The following is a 16,524-nucleotide window of genomic DNA, read 5'->3' as shown; positions in this document are numbered from 1 at the left end:
AGCTCTGGTCATATCGGTTTGCTTCGTTGTGGACCGTTTTTGCTTTTCTAGAGGGTGGTTTGCTTTTCTAGAGGGTGGAAGACCACCTCCTGCTATTATCAGATAACTGGCAGCGATTTTAGTACCAGGGTGGCCGTGGGGCCATTACTCTGAAACGTAGCCCATTTAGTGGCTCCATGCTGCACAAGATAGCCTTCACACTTTGGACAGCATCAATGCACACAAACACGAACCATGTTTAACTTCTGGGAACAGTTTATTGTAACGAGCTTGGTGTGTAGTGGCCAGGGATCAAAAGTGGAATGGTTCGCTAGTTACATATCTTAATTTGTGAAACAGCAAGTAATCAAAAGCCAGGTACAAACATGTATCCCAAAAATATATGTATCGTAGCTAGAATCTGGCTATTTCCCCCCATTTTGAACGAGAAAACCTGGTTCTCTGCTGTCTTCAAAGTATCCCACAAAAAATGTACACCTTTCGAAACTGCAATAAAAAAAAGTGCAAGTTTAACACCTGACTAAATTCATTTCCCCTCCCCCCAAACCATTTTTCCTGGGATAGAACAAAGGCACAAATAGGTTTTTTTTCTTTTTTGATGAGGTGCCTTCACCGGTAGGTAAGCCCTAGAACACAATGTGGTCCCCAAAACTCTACAACACTGCCATAAATACAAGTATGGGAATCCATTCAACTATGTACAAGAGGTGCAGCAAAAAACCAGCACCCCAGAAAATGAAAACAGCGCTACACACACTACACCCAACTACCGACCATTTCCTACAACATACCGAGAAGACAAAAACACCTCGCTTTATTAGATAAGACAAACTAAGAAAGAAAAAAAAACTCGAATCCAAAAACAATGTGCACGAGAGGAGGTGGACAGAGAAAAGAAATGTGCGCTTCAAAAATAGTAACAGTTCCACGGCGCTCGACGAAAGTCCAAGAGTCTCGACCGGGAGTTCTTTCTCGTCGTCATTTGCGCGTCAACCAGCGTTATCACAGTCTCTTTGCTTGCTGCAGCTGAGGGAGTCGTGGGATCTACACACTTATGTACACTTGATGTGGGCCCGTGCGTCCGCTACACAAAACGAGTGCGTTCCTTTTGAGAGTCGCCACAGACGGGGGCCTCTGGTGCGGACTTCATGTCGACTTGGACCTCTGCGAGGCGGCGGTGTACATTTCATCTATGTACTGTTGGTAGAACTGTTGGATGTTCTTCCTGCGGATCTTGTAGGCCGCCGTCACCAGGCCGGTGTCTGGCTGCCAGTCTTCGGAGCAGAGCTTCACTTTCAGGGGAATCTCCACCTTCTGGAGGTTGGCTGCAAGGTCGACGGGAGCAAAGGGGTTTATAGCACACTGCTCGGCACCCGCCACAACTGGAATACTGGCACTGAGACGCCGAATTTGAGAAACTTCGGAGCGATTAAGAGAGTTGTTGCAATGTCTACATTTCTTACAGGCTGCTCTGGTGTCCGGCAGATGAGGGGACAGAGGGGATGTAGCCCATTTTTGTTGCCCGGCACGGTACAAAGAATTGTGTGGACTTCGGCAAGATATAACATTCATCAATTCAGTTTGTTTTAATACACTCGTAGCATTCATTTGATGAAGCGATTCTCGAAGAAGTAACATGGGACGTCTGCTCGAAGATATCTGGCCATTCTCAATCATCTTTCGCTCCAAGTGACATTGAGTTCTAAAATTTTTTAGTTCTGTCCCAACCGCTAAAGTCACATTCTCGCAAAGTTTGAGCTCCCCATGATGTATAAATTATTTATGTGGTCCCAAAAACACCGTTCCCTTTCCTCACGAATGCCCGCAACATTTCTGCCACTGCCCAATCTCCAACCGTGACGAGATGCATGCGACAAAACGGCACTAAGTACTATACCTTTGCGCGCGTGCGAGACGATGGCGTCCGAGGTGGCCTTGATGACTTCGGAGTCCTCGCAGAGCTGGCTGAAGCTGAGCGACTCCTTGCCCAGCTGAGTGGCCAGCAGTTTAAGCTGCTTCTGATTGGGTGCCACCAAGGCGATGAGGTAGTTGTGGAACGAGCTGCCGTAGACGCACAGGTTGTCGATCAACGGGCAAGTCTTCAGCTCGGTCTCCACCTTGCCCAGGGAGATGTACTCGCCAAACTGGAGCTTCACAAGGTCCTTCTTGCGATCTGTAATGACACAGAAGGATCAAAGACACTGCGAGTACCGCCAGGCGCGCCAAACTATCCGGGCGAAGCTACTGGTTCGTAAACCAAGCCCCAGACGGAAGTGAGAAAAAAATTTTCCACTTCCCATAATATCGTGGCAAAGGCGGTGGTAACAAGGAATGTCATGCGCTGCTTTGCGAAGACATGGTAGTTCTTAATTTCGTGGCCCGTGAAATTTGCGATTGCAGTTGGGAACAAAGCAAAGACGACCATCTTTCCAAGTCTGCAGTGCTCGCTTATCTCTCCGTGCCGTAGGTACCTAGTAAGTAGGGCAACACCCCTTCTGGGCCACCTTCCGGTGTTTGTGAAAAAGTAGAAAACGGTGCCGATAATAAGAGGTGGGTCCTTTTTTCAGGAGCGGGGCATCTCCCAGGAAATTACGGTAAACTTGGCATGCAAATTGTGCCACGGTGCGAACGTCGTGCGAAGCATTTCTGAAGGGAAGGACAGTAAAATGTGAAGTTTGCATCTCGTTCAGTTGCACACTCCAGCTTTGACCTTGCTATTTCGAGTCGTGCTTGCTTGGAGCTTGCTTGCTCGAGACATGACAAGGCCAAAGCGCTAGATATTTTATGTCTCATACTTCAGGCCAGCACGAAGCACGATTTGGGCACCAGTGCTGCCTTCGTTGTTTTGCCGGGGCTCTCATTCATTCGGTGAGGGCGCAAGTTCTAGGCAAAAGCCAACGCAGCACTCGCGCATTACAACGGGAGTGCGTTACACTAAGTGCCCAAGAGCCAGCCGTATAACGGGTTCCGTGCTGAAAGGTCAGGCTCCACGCTGCGAATCCGGCCATTTTCGAAGAAAGGGGACGCACCGATTATCTTGACCGTGCCGTCTGGGAACATCTCGCCGATGTCGCCGGTGTAGAACCAGCGAATGCCTCCCTCCTCCCGGTAGCACTCGTTTGTCAGGGCCTCGTTCTTGTAGTAGCCCTTTGTGACGCACGGTCCACCGACCAGGATCTCTCCTCTCGGGTTGGGCTTGTCCGTCACGTGGTAGTGGGCTGCACGCGCAAGGCACACTTGTATTAATTAACCAAAAGGCAAAAACTAAACTGTCAACGAATGCTTTCATGAGAGAAGGCGTGTTGCCGTCTCAAAACTTTAGGGTTCATTGAAATTAGTCTCGAAGAGAGACAACCTCCTCCGCTTGCTTAGACACTCCTGGTTTGCAGCCTACTTCATTTTAGTGTCGACGACTACACGGAGGCAACTTCATCCTAATTGTGCCGACGATCTATGATGACACCTGTACTATGTTGCTGAGGCTAGCGAAATTTGCAAAGTGCTGCGGCTCTGCACTCTTGCTAGAGTAAGTAGCTTTGTCTCGAGTCTGTTTACGCATGCTCTCGTGCGAAGGAGACGCCATTTGAAGCCACATGCTTGCACAAGTGGCTTGGACAATGTTGGAGAACTGTGGAAACTAGGCTAGCCTTGACAGCGAGACACAAAGAAGTTGACAGTATAGTAAGCCAAATGCTAGACTTTGCAGTTGAACGTCCATATTTCAACTTTTAGACATACGAATGGACAGCTCAGACGGTCGGTTTTTAAATACAAGAGGCGAGCGAGGTTTCAACACAGAATCTGGCTCACCTTCATCCCAGTCCACCAGCTTGATGTAGCAGCTCACGATGGGCGCCCCCACGCGGCCAAAGCTCACGTCCTCCACTGAATCGAGAAAGATGCTAACATCAAGAACATGCAAATCCAAAGTTGCAAAGACTGCGCTCCATGCAATACACCCTTTTCCGGTGTACAAGTCACAATTTTTCCAAAAATATTTCGTTGGTGCATTATATACAACGGTCAGAGGAATGCGTCTTAACTGTGTAAATTTTCCACAAAGATTATATTTCTTTCTCGATTCGTTGACGAGAAGGTTTAAACTGGCTCCCACTGCACATAGTATATCGCAATCGTAATGAATATCTGCAGGCTTACCAATGTGATTTCGCCACACCGACCGTACAAATACACAAGTGTGACTTACACACCAACTTTTTGTGAAAACACTGATCTTAGGGGTGTGAGACTTAATAATGCAACTTCTAGACTAAAATACGAAAAGTGCACCAAGCATGATGTTATAGAGCCATAGCTGCCACAGTCCAGCAGGTTGCAGCAGCTCTAGCTCTACAATGTGCACCCTGAGCAGGTTGAGAGATGATTACAGTGACAAAAAATGCCTATAGGCCAAGTCACCGGGTCATCATCGCTACTTCAAAAGCGTTGCCAAAAGGAGCAGCGGTAGCGCACTCACGGTCCATGATGGTGGCTCCCGCAGCGGTCTCGGTGAGGCCGTAGCCCTGAACCACGTAGCAGTCCAGGCAGGCTTGGATGAATTCGTGAGTGTCCGCGGAGAGCGGAGCGGAGCCCGTGGCAATCACGCTCAGGCGACCTCCCAGGAGTGCACGCATCTTGTTGAAGACTAGGCTGCAGAGCGAGCAGAAAGCCCATTAGCGGAAGCTCCACCCTATGCCGCTTGCTCCAACATTAAAAAATTTTACGAGGACATGGCACCGCATGGCACAGCTAACCCTAACGCTACGCAATTCTCCCAAACATGTTTCGGGATAACTAACTACTGTGTTGTGCAGCCTAGTTTTGATGCCCACCAGAATTGACAGTGTTGTGAGACAAACATATCTGAAGCCCTATGCTGAACATTAGACGTGTGCAAGTAAAAAAGCGACCAAGCACCAACTTCGTACCGAGGCCAACAATGTCAAATACAGCACTGCATTGTAATGCCCCAATGCTGCACCTTGAACATTTTAAACCAATTCTTCAAAATTGAATAGTGGGAGAACCGATCGAGTAGTGACTGCTCAATCACCGAAACCCGTAGCCTGTCTCGCAAAATGACAACATACAGTTGTCATTTCGCAAGACCAGGCATAGTTTACAGTAATACCTCATTAACTCAAACACAGCTATCTCGAAATAATGGTTAAGTCGTAAAATTTCCTTGCCATCGAATGAGCTCCCATAGACACAATGCATTTTGCCCTTGCTTATCTCGAAAGGTTTTCAGGACCGACTTCGGATATCCCGAATTCTCATCAGCGAAAATCGCAAAAAAAACCGCAAAAAACAACAAAAACTGCAAAAAAAAAAAAAAAAAAAAAAAAATGCGCATGCACAAAAGAAAAAAAAAAAGAATGCGCAAGCGCAAGAAAACAAAGCAGAAAGATAACCGCGTGTGCGGTTTATGGAGGCGCGGAGAGGATGCGCGATGGGACTCCAGACGTTTGTTGTCTTATTTTTCTCAATTTTTTTTTGTTTTGTTTTTACGATTTCTATTTGGACAAGCGAATCGTAAGCCGAGATGCTTGGCGTTCGGTGCCCCCTTTCCCTCAAGCGTTTTGTTCCTCTGTCTTTAGTTTTCTCTTTGCTTCTGGGTTCTTCCGTTCCCTTCCAGGTCGGTGGTCGTCAGTCTCGTGTTTCTCAGAGGTGTCTCGTCCGTTTCAAGTGTCGCTACACTTAGTTGCTTGTGCGCCATTTTTTTTGTGTGTGTGTGTTTTGGTTGTTTTGCTACGAGCAAGGGTCAAGTGTTCAATTGGATCATCGGTTGTGAATTCTCGGACGTTGTTAGCGCGTGGCTCGATTGACCAGAAGAAGGCGCAGCCCAAACAGTGCAAATCATTGAAGCTTGAAAAGAAAGTTGCTCTCACCAGAGAAGTTGATGTTGCCGCGATTGTTAGAAGTTTTATTTAGAACATCGCGCGATCAGAGGTAAAAAAAATTTTGGTACTTTGCTTATTTCGAAATTTCGCTTATCTCGAATCTTTCCTCGGTTTTTATGACTTCGAGTTAGCGAGGTATTACTGTATTGAGGAAGTCCTTGCATCTCAAGAGGAGACTGAACAGGCGAGTGTCGACCCACCTGTTGAGGATTGGGGTGTTGAAGCCCATGCGTTGCCAGAAGGACTTGTAGGCAACGACGTAACTGAAGAAGCGGGAGAAGAAGGGACCCCTGGCTGCAGCCACCTCCGTGATGCTTTTGCGGATACGGTCCAAAATCAGCTGCCGAGGAAAGAGGAAATAGATCAAGGACCTTCAGCTTCAACCACAAACTGTTACTAGTTCCTACAACTTTAAACAAAGATCTCACTGCTTGTGCTGCACACTTGTGACAATCTTGACAAGCCCCAATACTAAAAAAACTTTCAGCCTTTCCACTCTGGTGAAAGAAGACCAGCGAAGCTGTACCATGGTGGGAATGAAGTAATGGTCGGCTGCAAGTCCGCAAGCCAGAGTGGAAAGGCTCGAAAGATTGCCGTCATCGCTCATAGATGGTGGTAGCTGTCCAGAGTTCTGTGTCACCATTTGTTTGTCGACGGACACGATCCTGGGGAAACTAGCCCTTAACAGCTCCGCCGTAAAATTATTTATCCTAGTTAGTAATAAATTTAAATATAAGAAGCTACTGGCTATCCTCAAACATCAACCATTGATGATACAACATTGCTGAAGCAAAAAATTCTAATGTGCAGAAAAAATGCAAAAAAAAAAAAGAAAAAGAAGCTTTTACAGGTTTTTATTTGCTGCTTACAATGGATACTCAAATAATAGCCTGAATGACAATATATGTGATTGTAGGTACTTCCTCCGACTGCTGGCAAAAGATTCATGTCTTGAATGCTAAAAACAATTTCACTGCGATTTTAAATAGACTATAGCCAACAAATTATGCGCTAAATCTGTCTATCTTCTATCGTTTGTTATGAAAGCGAATGAAGGAGTCAACTTACAGGTACTGAAACCATAATTGTGGGCTGCAGGAGGGTTGCGTCACCTTGGCATCCTCGCTGGACGCCAGTTGACTGGAAAAAAAAAAAAAGGAAAGGCACGTCAGTCAAATTAAAAATGATGTCATTGTAGCAGTCTAATATCAGCAGTCATACGCAACATGCAAAAAATCGCGATCAGTGCCGAGTGCGAGGCCCACCTTGTCTGTGAGCGTCAGGGGCGACGAATAACCAATCTTGGCTCCAAGAGCAAACGAGAGACACTCTGAAAACAACAACGAAGATCTCATTAGCATCAATACAGACTCAACAGATTATCAGCAAGCTGGCACAGGAACTCAAATGCCGAGGCAACATTTCAATCTTAAAATTCCCATGGACAGCAAGCAACTTGTTACCTAAGCAGAATAACAGGCGACAAGGTTCACTTACCGGCAGCCAATTCCAAGACGTGAGCCAAGGGAAGGTAAGCGATGTAAGTGTCGCCCTCTCTGCAAGGCAAATGAGTCGTCCGTCACTCGACGTTCCAACGTCCACAAAACGGAAAACGGCGTCCGTGCAGTGTGACATGCCGAGAAACTCTAGACGTGAGCACATTCGTGCATGTGCAGGCACAACCCATTCCAAGCTGTCAGAGGTAGCATTCACCCAGTTTGCAGATGACACTCATTAACGTTACAGGAGCAAAGAAGTTACATACGGTGCGACGCTTGCAAATGGCGTGCACATACAACGAAGGCCAAAGAGAGAATAGCACCGTTGTGCCACTTACGTCACAGAGCTGCACAAGGAAGGAACAAACAGAAAGCACTATGTAGTAAATACAGACAGCAGAACTCTCGCTACGCCAGTGAACAATGTATGTAAACAACGACTGCCACTGCATCAAACCAGACTGGCCAACGTTTCTGTCTAGGCACAATGGAAATATTCACACCACTGTACTTAAAGGGAAGTTCCAGCGGTGTTTCGAGCTACCCAAGCTAACCATTTTCAAAATACCAATGTTTTACTCTTTTCAGCATGTTATTTATTATCTCTAAATTCAAAATAGCATTCAGAAAATGGCAAATGAAGGAGACGAAAAAACCAACATTCAAATTTTCACGCACTCAGCGGCAGGGTGATGCGACATATATTGCACTTAAGTCCAGCAGGCAATCTAAAAAAAATCAATTTTGTGCATGTGTTTCTGTTTTGCTGGCATGAGCTTAACCAGCATTTATTTCTTACTATCGAACTTTTAAATTGTCGGGAACAAGCTGTACTTCGCATCCATTGGCCCATATCACGACATCCGACATCACATTTCTGGTGTTGCCATTGGAACCTCAAAGCCTCTCAGACCAAATTAAAAACTTCAGTAATATGGCAGAAAAAAAAAAGTACTGCGACTTGTATAATTTGGTTTACTAGGTAGTTCAGATCTGTCTGTCAATGTGTTGAACCAATTCTGAAGCAAATCAGTGACTCAAAATTTCGCCGGAGCTCCCCTTTAATCTTAGAATGGAACCAGACCACGTGCAGAGCACAGGCGCCTACATTATGGCAGTGGCAGAATAACAAGTGTTGACTGCAGGCCAACTTTTCTGAACTTTCTTCCCACTTGACAAATTAAAATTATCTCCTCTCTCATAGCTGGCATTCACTGGCTACCACTGTGTACTGCTACCAAGAGTCTGCTGTCATGCCATTGGGATTGTTTTTGTGACAATGACGGATGGAAGCCTGCACCAAACGACTTCAAACTCAACGATTAATGATCGGCACAACGTAACAGCAACTGGGGAACAAACGAGTGCTGGCTCGCAACTGCACCGAGAGAGTTAGCGGTCAATGGCTAAAAAGACAATTGCAGCTGATGGAAGGAACTTGCATCAGCTGCAATTCTCTTTTCAGCTATTTTTAACACCAATGGACACCAGAGAGTTCAATTAGACTGAAATCTTGTATTGCATTAGTTGTCGCACCACTTTTCCATATCCCATATGTTGCCACACGCGTGGCATCTGTTTTCGACATTTACTACAGCAAGATACTGCGATCGATTCACAAGAACTGATTTAAAGTTCCCAAAAGTGAACCGAGAACTATAATCTGCAGTCAGTAATACATAATAGTGGCTATTTTCATTACACATTTCCAAACCTACTTCAAGCGATCCTGCCGCCACAGCTTTCCGTTTTAGCCACTAGATGCCGTCGATTTTTTTTTTCACCAGAGTCGCCGACAGGACGAGAATAACAAAGCATCGCTGTCCGGCCTTCAGCATGTGCTTGTTGCTTTCGGTGATACTACCCTGGTCATGCGTGCACGTTCGAGATTCACGAGATGCTGAAGCATCATTGAAATTAAAAAGCTCGCACTGGGGGTGGGACAACCGAAGGACATGCCCACCATTCTGATCCTGTCGGCGACTATGGGGGTCAGGCGTGCTGGGGTGACTAAGATTGCAATGTCCGCTCACCCGATGTTCTTGCAGATCACGCTGAAGCCCCGTGCGGTGGTGACTACGTTGCCGTGGGTGATCATCACCCCTTTGGGGATGCCCGTCGACCCGCTGGTGTACATGATGATGGCAATGTCGTCTGTGGTGGGCGTCTCACCCCTCAGTTCTTCCATGGGAAAAAAAACAAGTATAGGTAAGCACTGGCAGAGCAATGACTGATCATTAAAAAAATATGTTAAAGAAAAAAAGTGTTTAGTTGATGGTTGAGGGGAGAATGCAATAAACGCCATCAAGAGAAACAATCTTGTGAAACCTCGTAGAACTTTTAGATCGCGGCGAAGAGCGTTAAGATTTGAAGGGTGTTGTGTTGAAAAGAAAAACTTCCTAGCATTCTACTTATGGAGCACCCTTGATTTCCTGGACTCCAACGAAGAAGTAGTGCTCAGTACATTTCTTACTACACTCCGCGACAACTTTTCTTGGCAATGCAGTGGAAGGTACGGGCCCGCGTCCCCTCTCCCATTTTGAGTGTGTGCGGGCTCTCCTCTCCCCAGAATAGGGGGAGGAGGAGAGCCTGCGTACACTCAAAATGGGAGAGGGGACGCGGGCCTGTACCTTCCACTTCATTTCGAAGAAAAGTTGTCGCGGAGTATACACTTAAAATAGGTGATGTCCAAAAGGAGCACTTCAGGCGAGTGTGTTGTTCCCCATACAGTCCTGTCTCATTAATACAGACCCTGTTAATATGAATACCTGCTAGACATACAATATTTTCGGGAATGAACTGGGTACATACATACATTACCATCTCATTAATGTGGACAACACCCATTACAGACGATTTTGGGGAAGGGGAAGGGGGGGAGGGGAGGTGTCCCTATTAATAGACATCACTGTACCACTGCTTTGGAAGTCGCAAACCCTTTCCGGTGAAAATCTCGCTAGAATCCAGAACACTCACCGGCGTCTGCAGTCTTGCCGCTCTCCTCCAGCTGGGCAAAGGGGAGGACCCTGACCCCTTCAGGGGCCACCACGGGGGCCTTGGACAGCGGGCTCTCCATGTAGATGATGTGCGTCAGCGACGGAATCTTGTGCAGGATTTTCTGTACACAACAGGCTTTACATTAGGCAACTCCCCACTCCAGATTCTAAAACAAACTCCACGTAAGAGTGAGAGCCAGTATGAACATTAATCCTAATGAAAGTCTAGACAGTGCAATATTACGAAGGAGACTAACCGATTTCCTTTTGCCAGCGGTACAATATTTGATGTATCGAATTAATCTAACAATTATTCGACTGGAAATTTGAACATTCGTATGCCCTTAATACTTGGCCTAGAGTTGCAATCTACTAGTCGTTCAATATTTGCAGTAGTGCGGGAGCAATCAAACTGCCGAGCGCTTAGCCTCAGATGTGGCAGACGCAAGAGGGCAGAGATTAGACTCACAGCAATCCTAGGCATGAGATCGTAGGACGTAATCAGATGTGTGGCCTCGGTCTCATTGATGCCATGGATGATGCCATCCTCACCCAGCGTTGCATACAGGGTCACCACTGGAAAAAAAAGAAATTCCCAAAACAGAGTTTCAGTATTTTAGAAAATTTGGTATAGGAAAGCTTGCAAATTACAAAAGCAAACCTACTGTGATATAGTATAGAACCTACCAAAAATGAAATGACAATTGTGATACGCCCCCAAGTTTTGACTTCTTTGGTATATGAGAAAATTGATAGAGACAACATCTCCACCAATTCTCGCATACTAAATAAGACGGAGCTTGCAGGTGGCCACTTGTCCAAGCAAGATTTAGGTATACATGCGTTGTGTACTAGGCAATGCTATAATTTATGAAAGACAAGTGGACACTTGTAGGATCAGGGACATTGCTGGACATTTTGCACTCGGCACCTGAAGGCAGTTAAAAGGGGACACTATCTGGGAATGTTAACTTTTAAACCGCTCAGTCAATTGGCATGATATTTGCAGGTACTGTTGGTAGCCATATAGGAGGAGGGCTCGCAAAGTTTCAGCCCTGCGAACCAATTTTATAAAGTACTATACCACCACAACGAAGTAAAGCATAACTTTGCATGGAATCTGCTCTATGAATTTATCTTGAGAAATGGTATTGATAACCACATTTTTCTGGTGGAATGCATACTGGAATACCCGTTTCCAGCTACTATGAAAAGAAAATTCTGAATATGCATTCTTCAAATCAAAATAAATTTATGAAAAAAAAAAAAAAAAAAATTTTTTACATTTATTAAGTTTTGTTAATTATAATTTTTCATAATAAAGAAACATGAAATAGAAAATCTAAGTTAATAGTAACCGGCTCCACAGAATTCCGGCATATAAGCTGCAAATATTAGGTCTCAATAGTTTCATACCGAAACAAGTTTTATTGAAGTGAAATTTAGGCCAAAAAGTCGAATGGAGAGAAACATATTCAAAGTGCTCAAACTTCTACCTTTTCTTTAGCATTGCTAGACTGGAAATAAATGATGAAAAAGTAACCATGCAGTGTACACAAATGAAACTTTCTGGGAATACTGTAGATGTTTGTGAATGTAACTGTTCAAAATCTACTTTTTTTTTCAGAAATTTCTTTCTTCTGGGTTGTGTCCCCCCTTAATATCATTGCAGGCATGCACATGGCATCTTTTATGCTACCAATCCCAATGGTATAGAAACACTCTTGTTGTCCCAAAATCCACAACTGCAACATATGTCTTAATAGCACCATATACAGTCTAAGCTCATTATAACAGACCTGGTTACAACAGACATTTGGATATAACACACCGATTTGTGAAGTTCGGTTGGTTTTCCCCTATGCGCCATTGACTCAACTTCATATCTGCATACAACACACTCCTTTTACAACAGACCAACATCTTGAACAAAATCAAGCTCTGTTATAACGAGCTTAGACAGTACAGATGGCCTTCCCAATGCACAGATATAAATGTCTCTATCAACAGTCCTCTCCAGTGCAGGAGAGTTGCGATGCTGTCTTTCTCACCTGGGATGTTGATGCGCAGGCAGGCCTGGGCTGCCAGCATCCACTCCAGCCGTGTCTCGGCCAGGATCACAACATTCTGTCGCGGCCGCACGCCATGGGCCATCAAGCCTCGGCCAATGAGGTCGATCTTGCGGTCCACGTCATTGTATGTCAGCCACTGGTAGTCACCTAGCACCAGCTGTACAACCATGGGGGAAAAAAGGACTTTAGCTACCTTGTGGAGGGAGAAAGAGCAAGAGAGGAAGACAGAGGGAAAAGAGACAGATAAAGGTACAAAGAGAAAGGGAAAAAGAGAGAAGAGATGGATATACAGACACAGGAGGAAAGATACAGGGCAATGCAAGACCAGACAGAGACTAGAAAGAGACCACAACAAGACAGAAAGAGATAGAGAAACCAGAACCAGGCACAGAGACCGGAACGAGGTACAGAGGCCACAATGAGCGCCTAAAAAACACAAGGACGAGGAAGTAAACAGACAAGAGCGCTCTTGTCTGTCTACTTCCTTGTCCTTGTGTTTTATTTTTTGGTGCTTTTTTAGGTGATCATGAACCAACTGACCCAAACTGCTACCTCTGCAGGGACCAGAACGAGACAGAGGGACCAGAGCGAGACAGAGGGACCAGAACGAGACAGACTCTGAGTTAGGGACCAGAAAGGTAGAATACAGAAAGAAAGAAAGGGATAGACACCAGTAGAAGAGAGAAACCAGAAAGAGACACCAGGAGAGAAACCGGGAAGGAATGTGCTGCGACAGAAACCAGAAAGAAAGCAGAAAGACAAAACAGACCAAGAGAAAGCGGAAGGAGAGGGAAGACAGCCGTGTGCTCACCTTCTTGAAGACCTTCCCGTCGGCCTGCTTCTCCTCGCTCTCCCCGAGGATCTGCCGGGTGCCAAAGCAGGGCTGGTCCCGGTAGGTGTGGATCGCCTTGCGCGTCAGCTCGTCCATCGTGCGGATGCCATCCAGGCTGTCCACACCCCCTTTCGTCGCCCGGACCCAGGGGGAAGATGGGTCTTTCTCTATGGCCGCCTTGGCCTGCCGATTGACAAGAACCTCCGTGTCAGCATGCTTTTGCCAGTCGTAAATCAACACTGCCAGTACATCGCACAAAAGGCAGTCTACAGACGCCGTCCGAGGAGCGTTTCTTCCCTGTGTCTGCCCCGTTGCACTGGTCATACAAAAGCTGCCTGCAGACACATTGGAAACTTCACATCTGTGAAGCAAACGCTTTGCACAAATAATTCTGTCATGTCTGCAGGGAACACCGTGCGTCTTTTGTACCATGTAAAAGCAGTGAGACTGCGGCTTTAAGGAATTACGGCAAGGCCCTAACGCATCGCTACACTCAGCGTCTGCTCTTTCTATCATGTCGTCGAGGCTAGCGTAGCTTCCAGCGCTCTAGCCCCACACTTCTGCAAGAGTGTGTGGCATCCTCTCGCGTCTTGTTCACTCTCATGCTAAGAAGATGCCAAGCGAAGCCACACGCTAGCACTAGCACAATAGCTTTGACGGCGTTGGGGCACTGGAGATGCTACGCCAGTCTCACTCAAAATAGTCTATGCAGAGCACGGGTCGAGCGAAATCCCCAACAACCATTGTATAATGGTTGTCTTCGGTTATTTAAAAAAAGAAAAAAGGTGTTGAAACAAAGTTTAAATTTTAAGTGTCCACTACCTGTAGATTGCTGTAGTGGTGTTTCACGAAGCAAACTTTGAAGCCACTTCTGCGGCTCCTTTCTAATATTCTTGCCAAGACCTTGCAGATGCTAACGCATAGTAAAAATTGCGCAGCATGGCCGGTGCGTAAAAACAATGCCTAACGTAAAGATAAACCGTAGTGCGACAGTATGCAAGTCTACAACCATCTTATCTAATCTGGTGGATGCTGATAAAGTATTTACGCGTAGGTCAGCCAGCAGAAAGCGTTTTAATGATTGCAGGCTCGTTTTCTACTGCACAGACAAGAGAAAGGTTATAATCCGTGAAAGCATCTGTGACGTAGAGAAAAACAAAACCTAATGGAGCAGGTTAGCACACTACCGGAATTTAGCGTAAAAAGGAACTGATCAGCTACGAGGGCCGATTTGGTAAGTGTTTTGACTTTGTCCAGAATTTGAATAACGACCTTTTACAGCTCCATGCACAGGCGCATGAGCTGTTAATACTAGTCGACTTAGAGAGCTTTGTATATGGTACACAAAGCCAGATGCTTTGCACAAGTTATTACAGGTAAAAAGACAAGAAAAGCAGCAAGCAAGAAACGTCCTCTGGTGAAGGAATCTTAATTTACAGCAGATCAGTGCATCTACAACTACCACTGGGAAGAAAAGGAACTCACAAAGGTCATATGCTTCCTTCTCCAGTAGTCCCAAGGCCTCTGGAAGATTGAGTAGATCGGAATGGACACCATGTCGTAGGCAGTCACCAGGACCTTGATCAGGCCCATGGCGATGTCGAGCCCCAGATGAGACATGCCGAAGAAGCTGGAACGGTAGACCATTGCGGAAGCCGTGAGTCCCGGTCCCACGAAAGAAAAGTCTGCCACACGCGCTAGTCCCCTCCGGTCAGCTCAAGACAAGTGTCGGGCGTCGTCTGCAGCCGTACAGAAGTGCCCAGGCGGCTTTATCAGGGCAGAGCAGGGTGATAACGCCACACCACACCAGCCACACGACTGTCACCCCACCGAGTCCCCTCGTCGCGCCTTCCAAAATAGCAACGGGCAGGCGCCGGACACCGATTGATCAGCTTCACTGAAATTACGCTGGAGGGCGAGCACTCTAGGAGTGGGAGAGGGTGTAACTCCTTCCAAGGAGGGGAGAGGGGGACTCAATGCTACTGAAGCAGGCCCTTGATAAGATGCGGTTCAGCAGTTTCCCCTCCTCAAACAGCCTCTCACATTGGGTATCAGCACTGGCAGAAGACAAGCCCAGGGGTGGGGGGGGGGGGGAGGGGGCAGAGATTACTGACCTCGCAGGAAACTGGCAGAAAGGAAAAGTGAGGAGTGAAACCCAAGAGGCTGCTTTCGAGTAAAACTAGCCCGGGTTCGGTCGCCCCACCATTTCCCTCGACGCTCCAGGAGCATCAAAGCCCAGCCGCACCCAACCCAAAAGTTTAAACAAAGTTCAGATAAAGATAACAGTGTCCGAGGTCGTAGTAGAGAGTTCACCCACTACGGATCCTGTTTCGGCCATGGACTAAGAATAGGGCGTCTAGACGGAAGTGATTAGGAAGAAAAGGAGCGGAAAAAAAGTTGATAAAAGAGCATTCCGATAAAAGAGCATGCAATGCCACCCCCTTAATTATTAACTCGAACAGTGCACAAAGTTATACCGAAATTAGTAACCACATATTGCCTCAGAAATGCTCCACTAATGAATCAGTACCTGAACTTTGTCATTACTTGGGTTAATGTCAGCACAACCTAAGCACTGTTTAATGTACAAAAGAATGGATAAGTATGAACAACATATGAGGAACATTCTAACAGTTGTGCTATCTGCTACCCATGTACACATCGCGACACTGTTAGCGCGAACACGACAATGGCGCATTTTACTTCTAAATAGTATTAGCGAGCACGAAATTTTATCGCTTACATTATAGAACTAAATGAGCTCTTTCCGTAGCAGTAACTTGGATGACATCCCTTGGTTTTAAAGAGAAAAACTGGAAAAACCGGCGATCGCTTGTTCACGCTAACAGTGTCGCGCTCTGTACAAAGCACAGCTGTGAGGGAAAAACAAAGTTCTCAACATAGCTATTCTCACAATGCCTAGTTCACTTCAAGCTGGTGGACTCACTTCTAGAGAAAGCTCATCATTCCCTTTCTGAGTTAGTTGGAAACTTCATATCAGAGCATATACAAATCGACAGTTGAGAAGAAAATAGATTCTTTATACAAAAAAAGTCGGCACTATGATTTGAGACATTCACTATATTGGTTCATTTGACTACACAATAATTTGCTTTAACTGTCCTTCGCAGCTTTTAATACTGTGCAACATTTCTGCAAGAGTCTCTGCTTAAGAATCTTATTCCATTGACAAAAACAAGCTGATCAAAAGGTTTAAGAACA

General features: G+C 46.0%; 1 protein-coding gene across 3 annotated transcripts in view; it reads right to left on the bottom strand.

Moving 5' to 3' along the window:
* Positions 1-237: 237 nt before the first annotated feature.
* The window catches only part of LOC8029783 (long-chain-fatty-acid--CoA ligase 3), a 39,430-nt gene continuing 23,143 nt past the window's right edge, over positions 238-16,524 (bottom strand). For 2 of the 3 annotated variants that reach the window (XM_040502480.2, XM_040502482.2), the window contains exons 2-17: positions 14,788-14,932; positions 13,282-13,485; positions 12,450-12,627; positions 10,868-10,974; positions 10,379-10,520; positions 9,436-9,583; positions 7,741-7,749; positions 7,401-7,459; positions 7,169-7,233; positions 6,972-7,043; positions 6,104-6,243; positions 4,478-4,650; positions 3,811-3,885; positions 3,030-3,218; positions 1,898-2,173; positions 238-1,325 (exon numbers count right to left, since the gene is read on the bottom strand). In XM_040502480.2, coding sequence (XP_040358414.2) covers positions 1,147-1,325; positions 1,898-2,173; positions 3,030-3,218; positions 3,811-3,885; positions 4,478-4,650; positions 6,104-6,243; positions 6,972-7,043; positions 7,169-7,233; positions 7,401-7,459; positions 7,741-7,749; positions 9,436-9,583; positions 10,379-10,520; positions 10,868-10,974; positions 12,450-12,627; positions 13,282-13,485; positions 14,788-14,922 — 2,151 coding nt within the window. In that variant the 5' untranslated portion in view covers positions 14,923-14,932 and the 3' untranslated portion in view covers positions 238-1,146. The remainder of the gene's footprint in view (positions 1,326-1,897; positions 2,174-3,029; positions 3,219-3,810; positions 3,886-4,477; positions 4,651-6,103; positions 6,244-6,971; positions 7,044-7,168; positions 7,234-7,400; positions 7,460-7,740; positions 7,750-9,435; positions 9,584-10,378; positions 10,521-10,867; positions 10,975-12,449; positions 12,628-13,281; positions 13,486-14,787; positions 14,933-16,524) is intronic. The other variant, XM_002407463.5, reaches the window with a different exon arrangement.

The sequence above is a fragment of the Ixodes scapularis genome, unplaced genomic scaffold (genome assembly GCF_016920785.2).
Source record: "Ixodes scapularis isolate PalLabHiFi unplaced genomic scaffold, ASM1692078v2 PGA_scaffold5__190_contigs__length_132052651, whole genome shotgun sequence".
NCBI lineage: Eukaryota > Metazoa > Arthropoda > Arachnida > Ixodida > Ixodidae > Ixodes > Ixodes scapularis.
The sequence above is the reverse complement of the archived record's forward strand: the minus strand, read 5'-3'. Positions and strand labels throughout refer to the sequence as shown.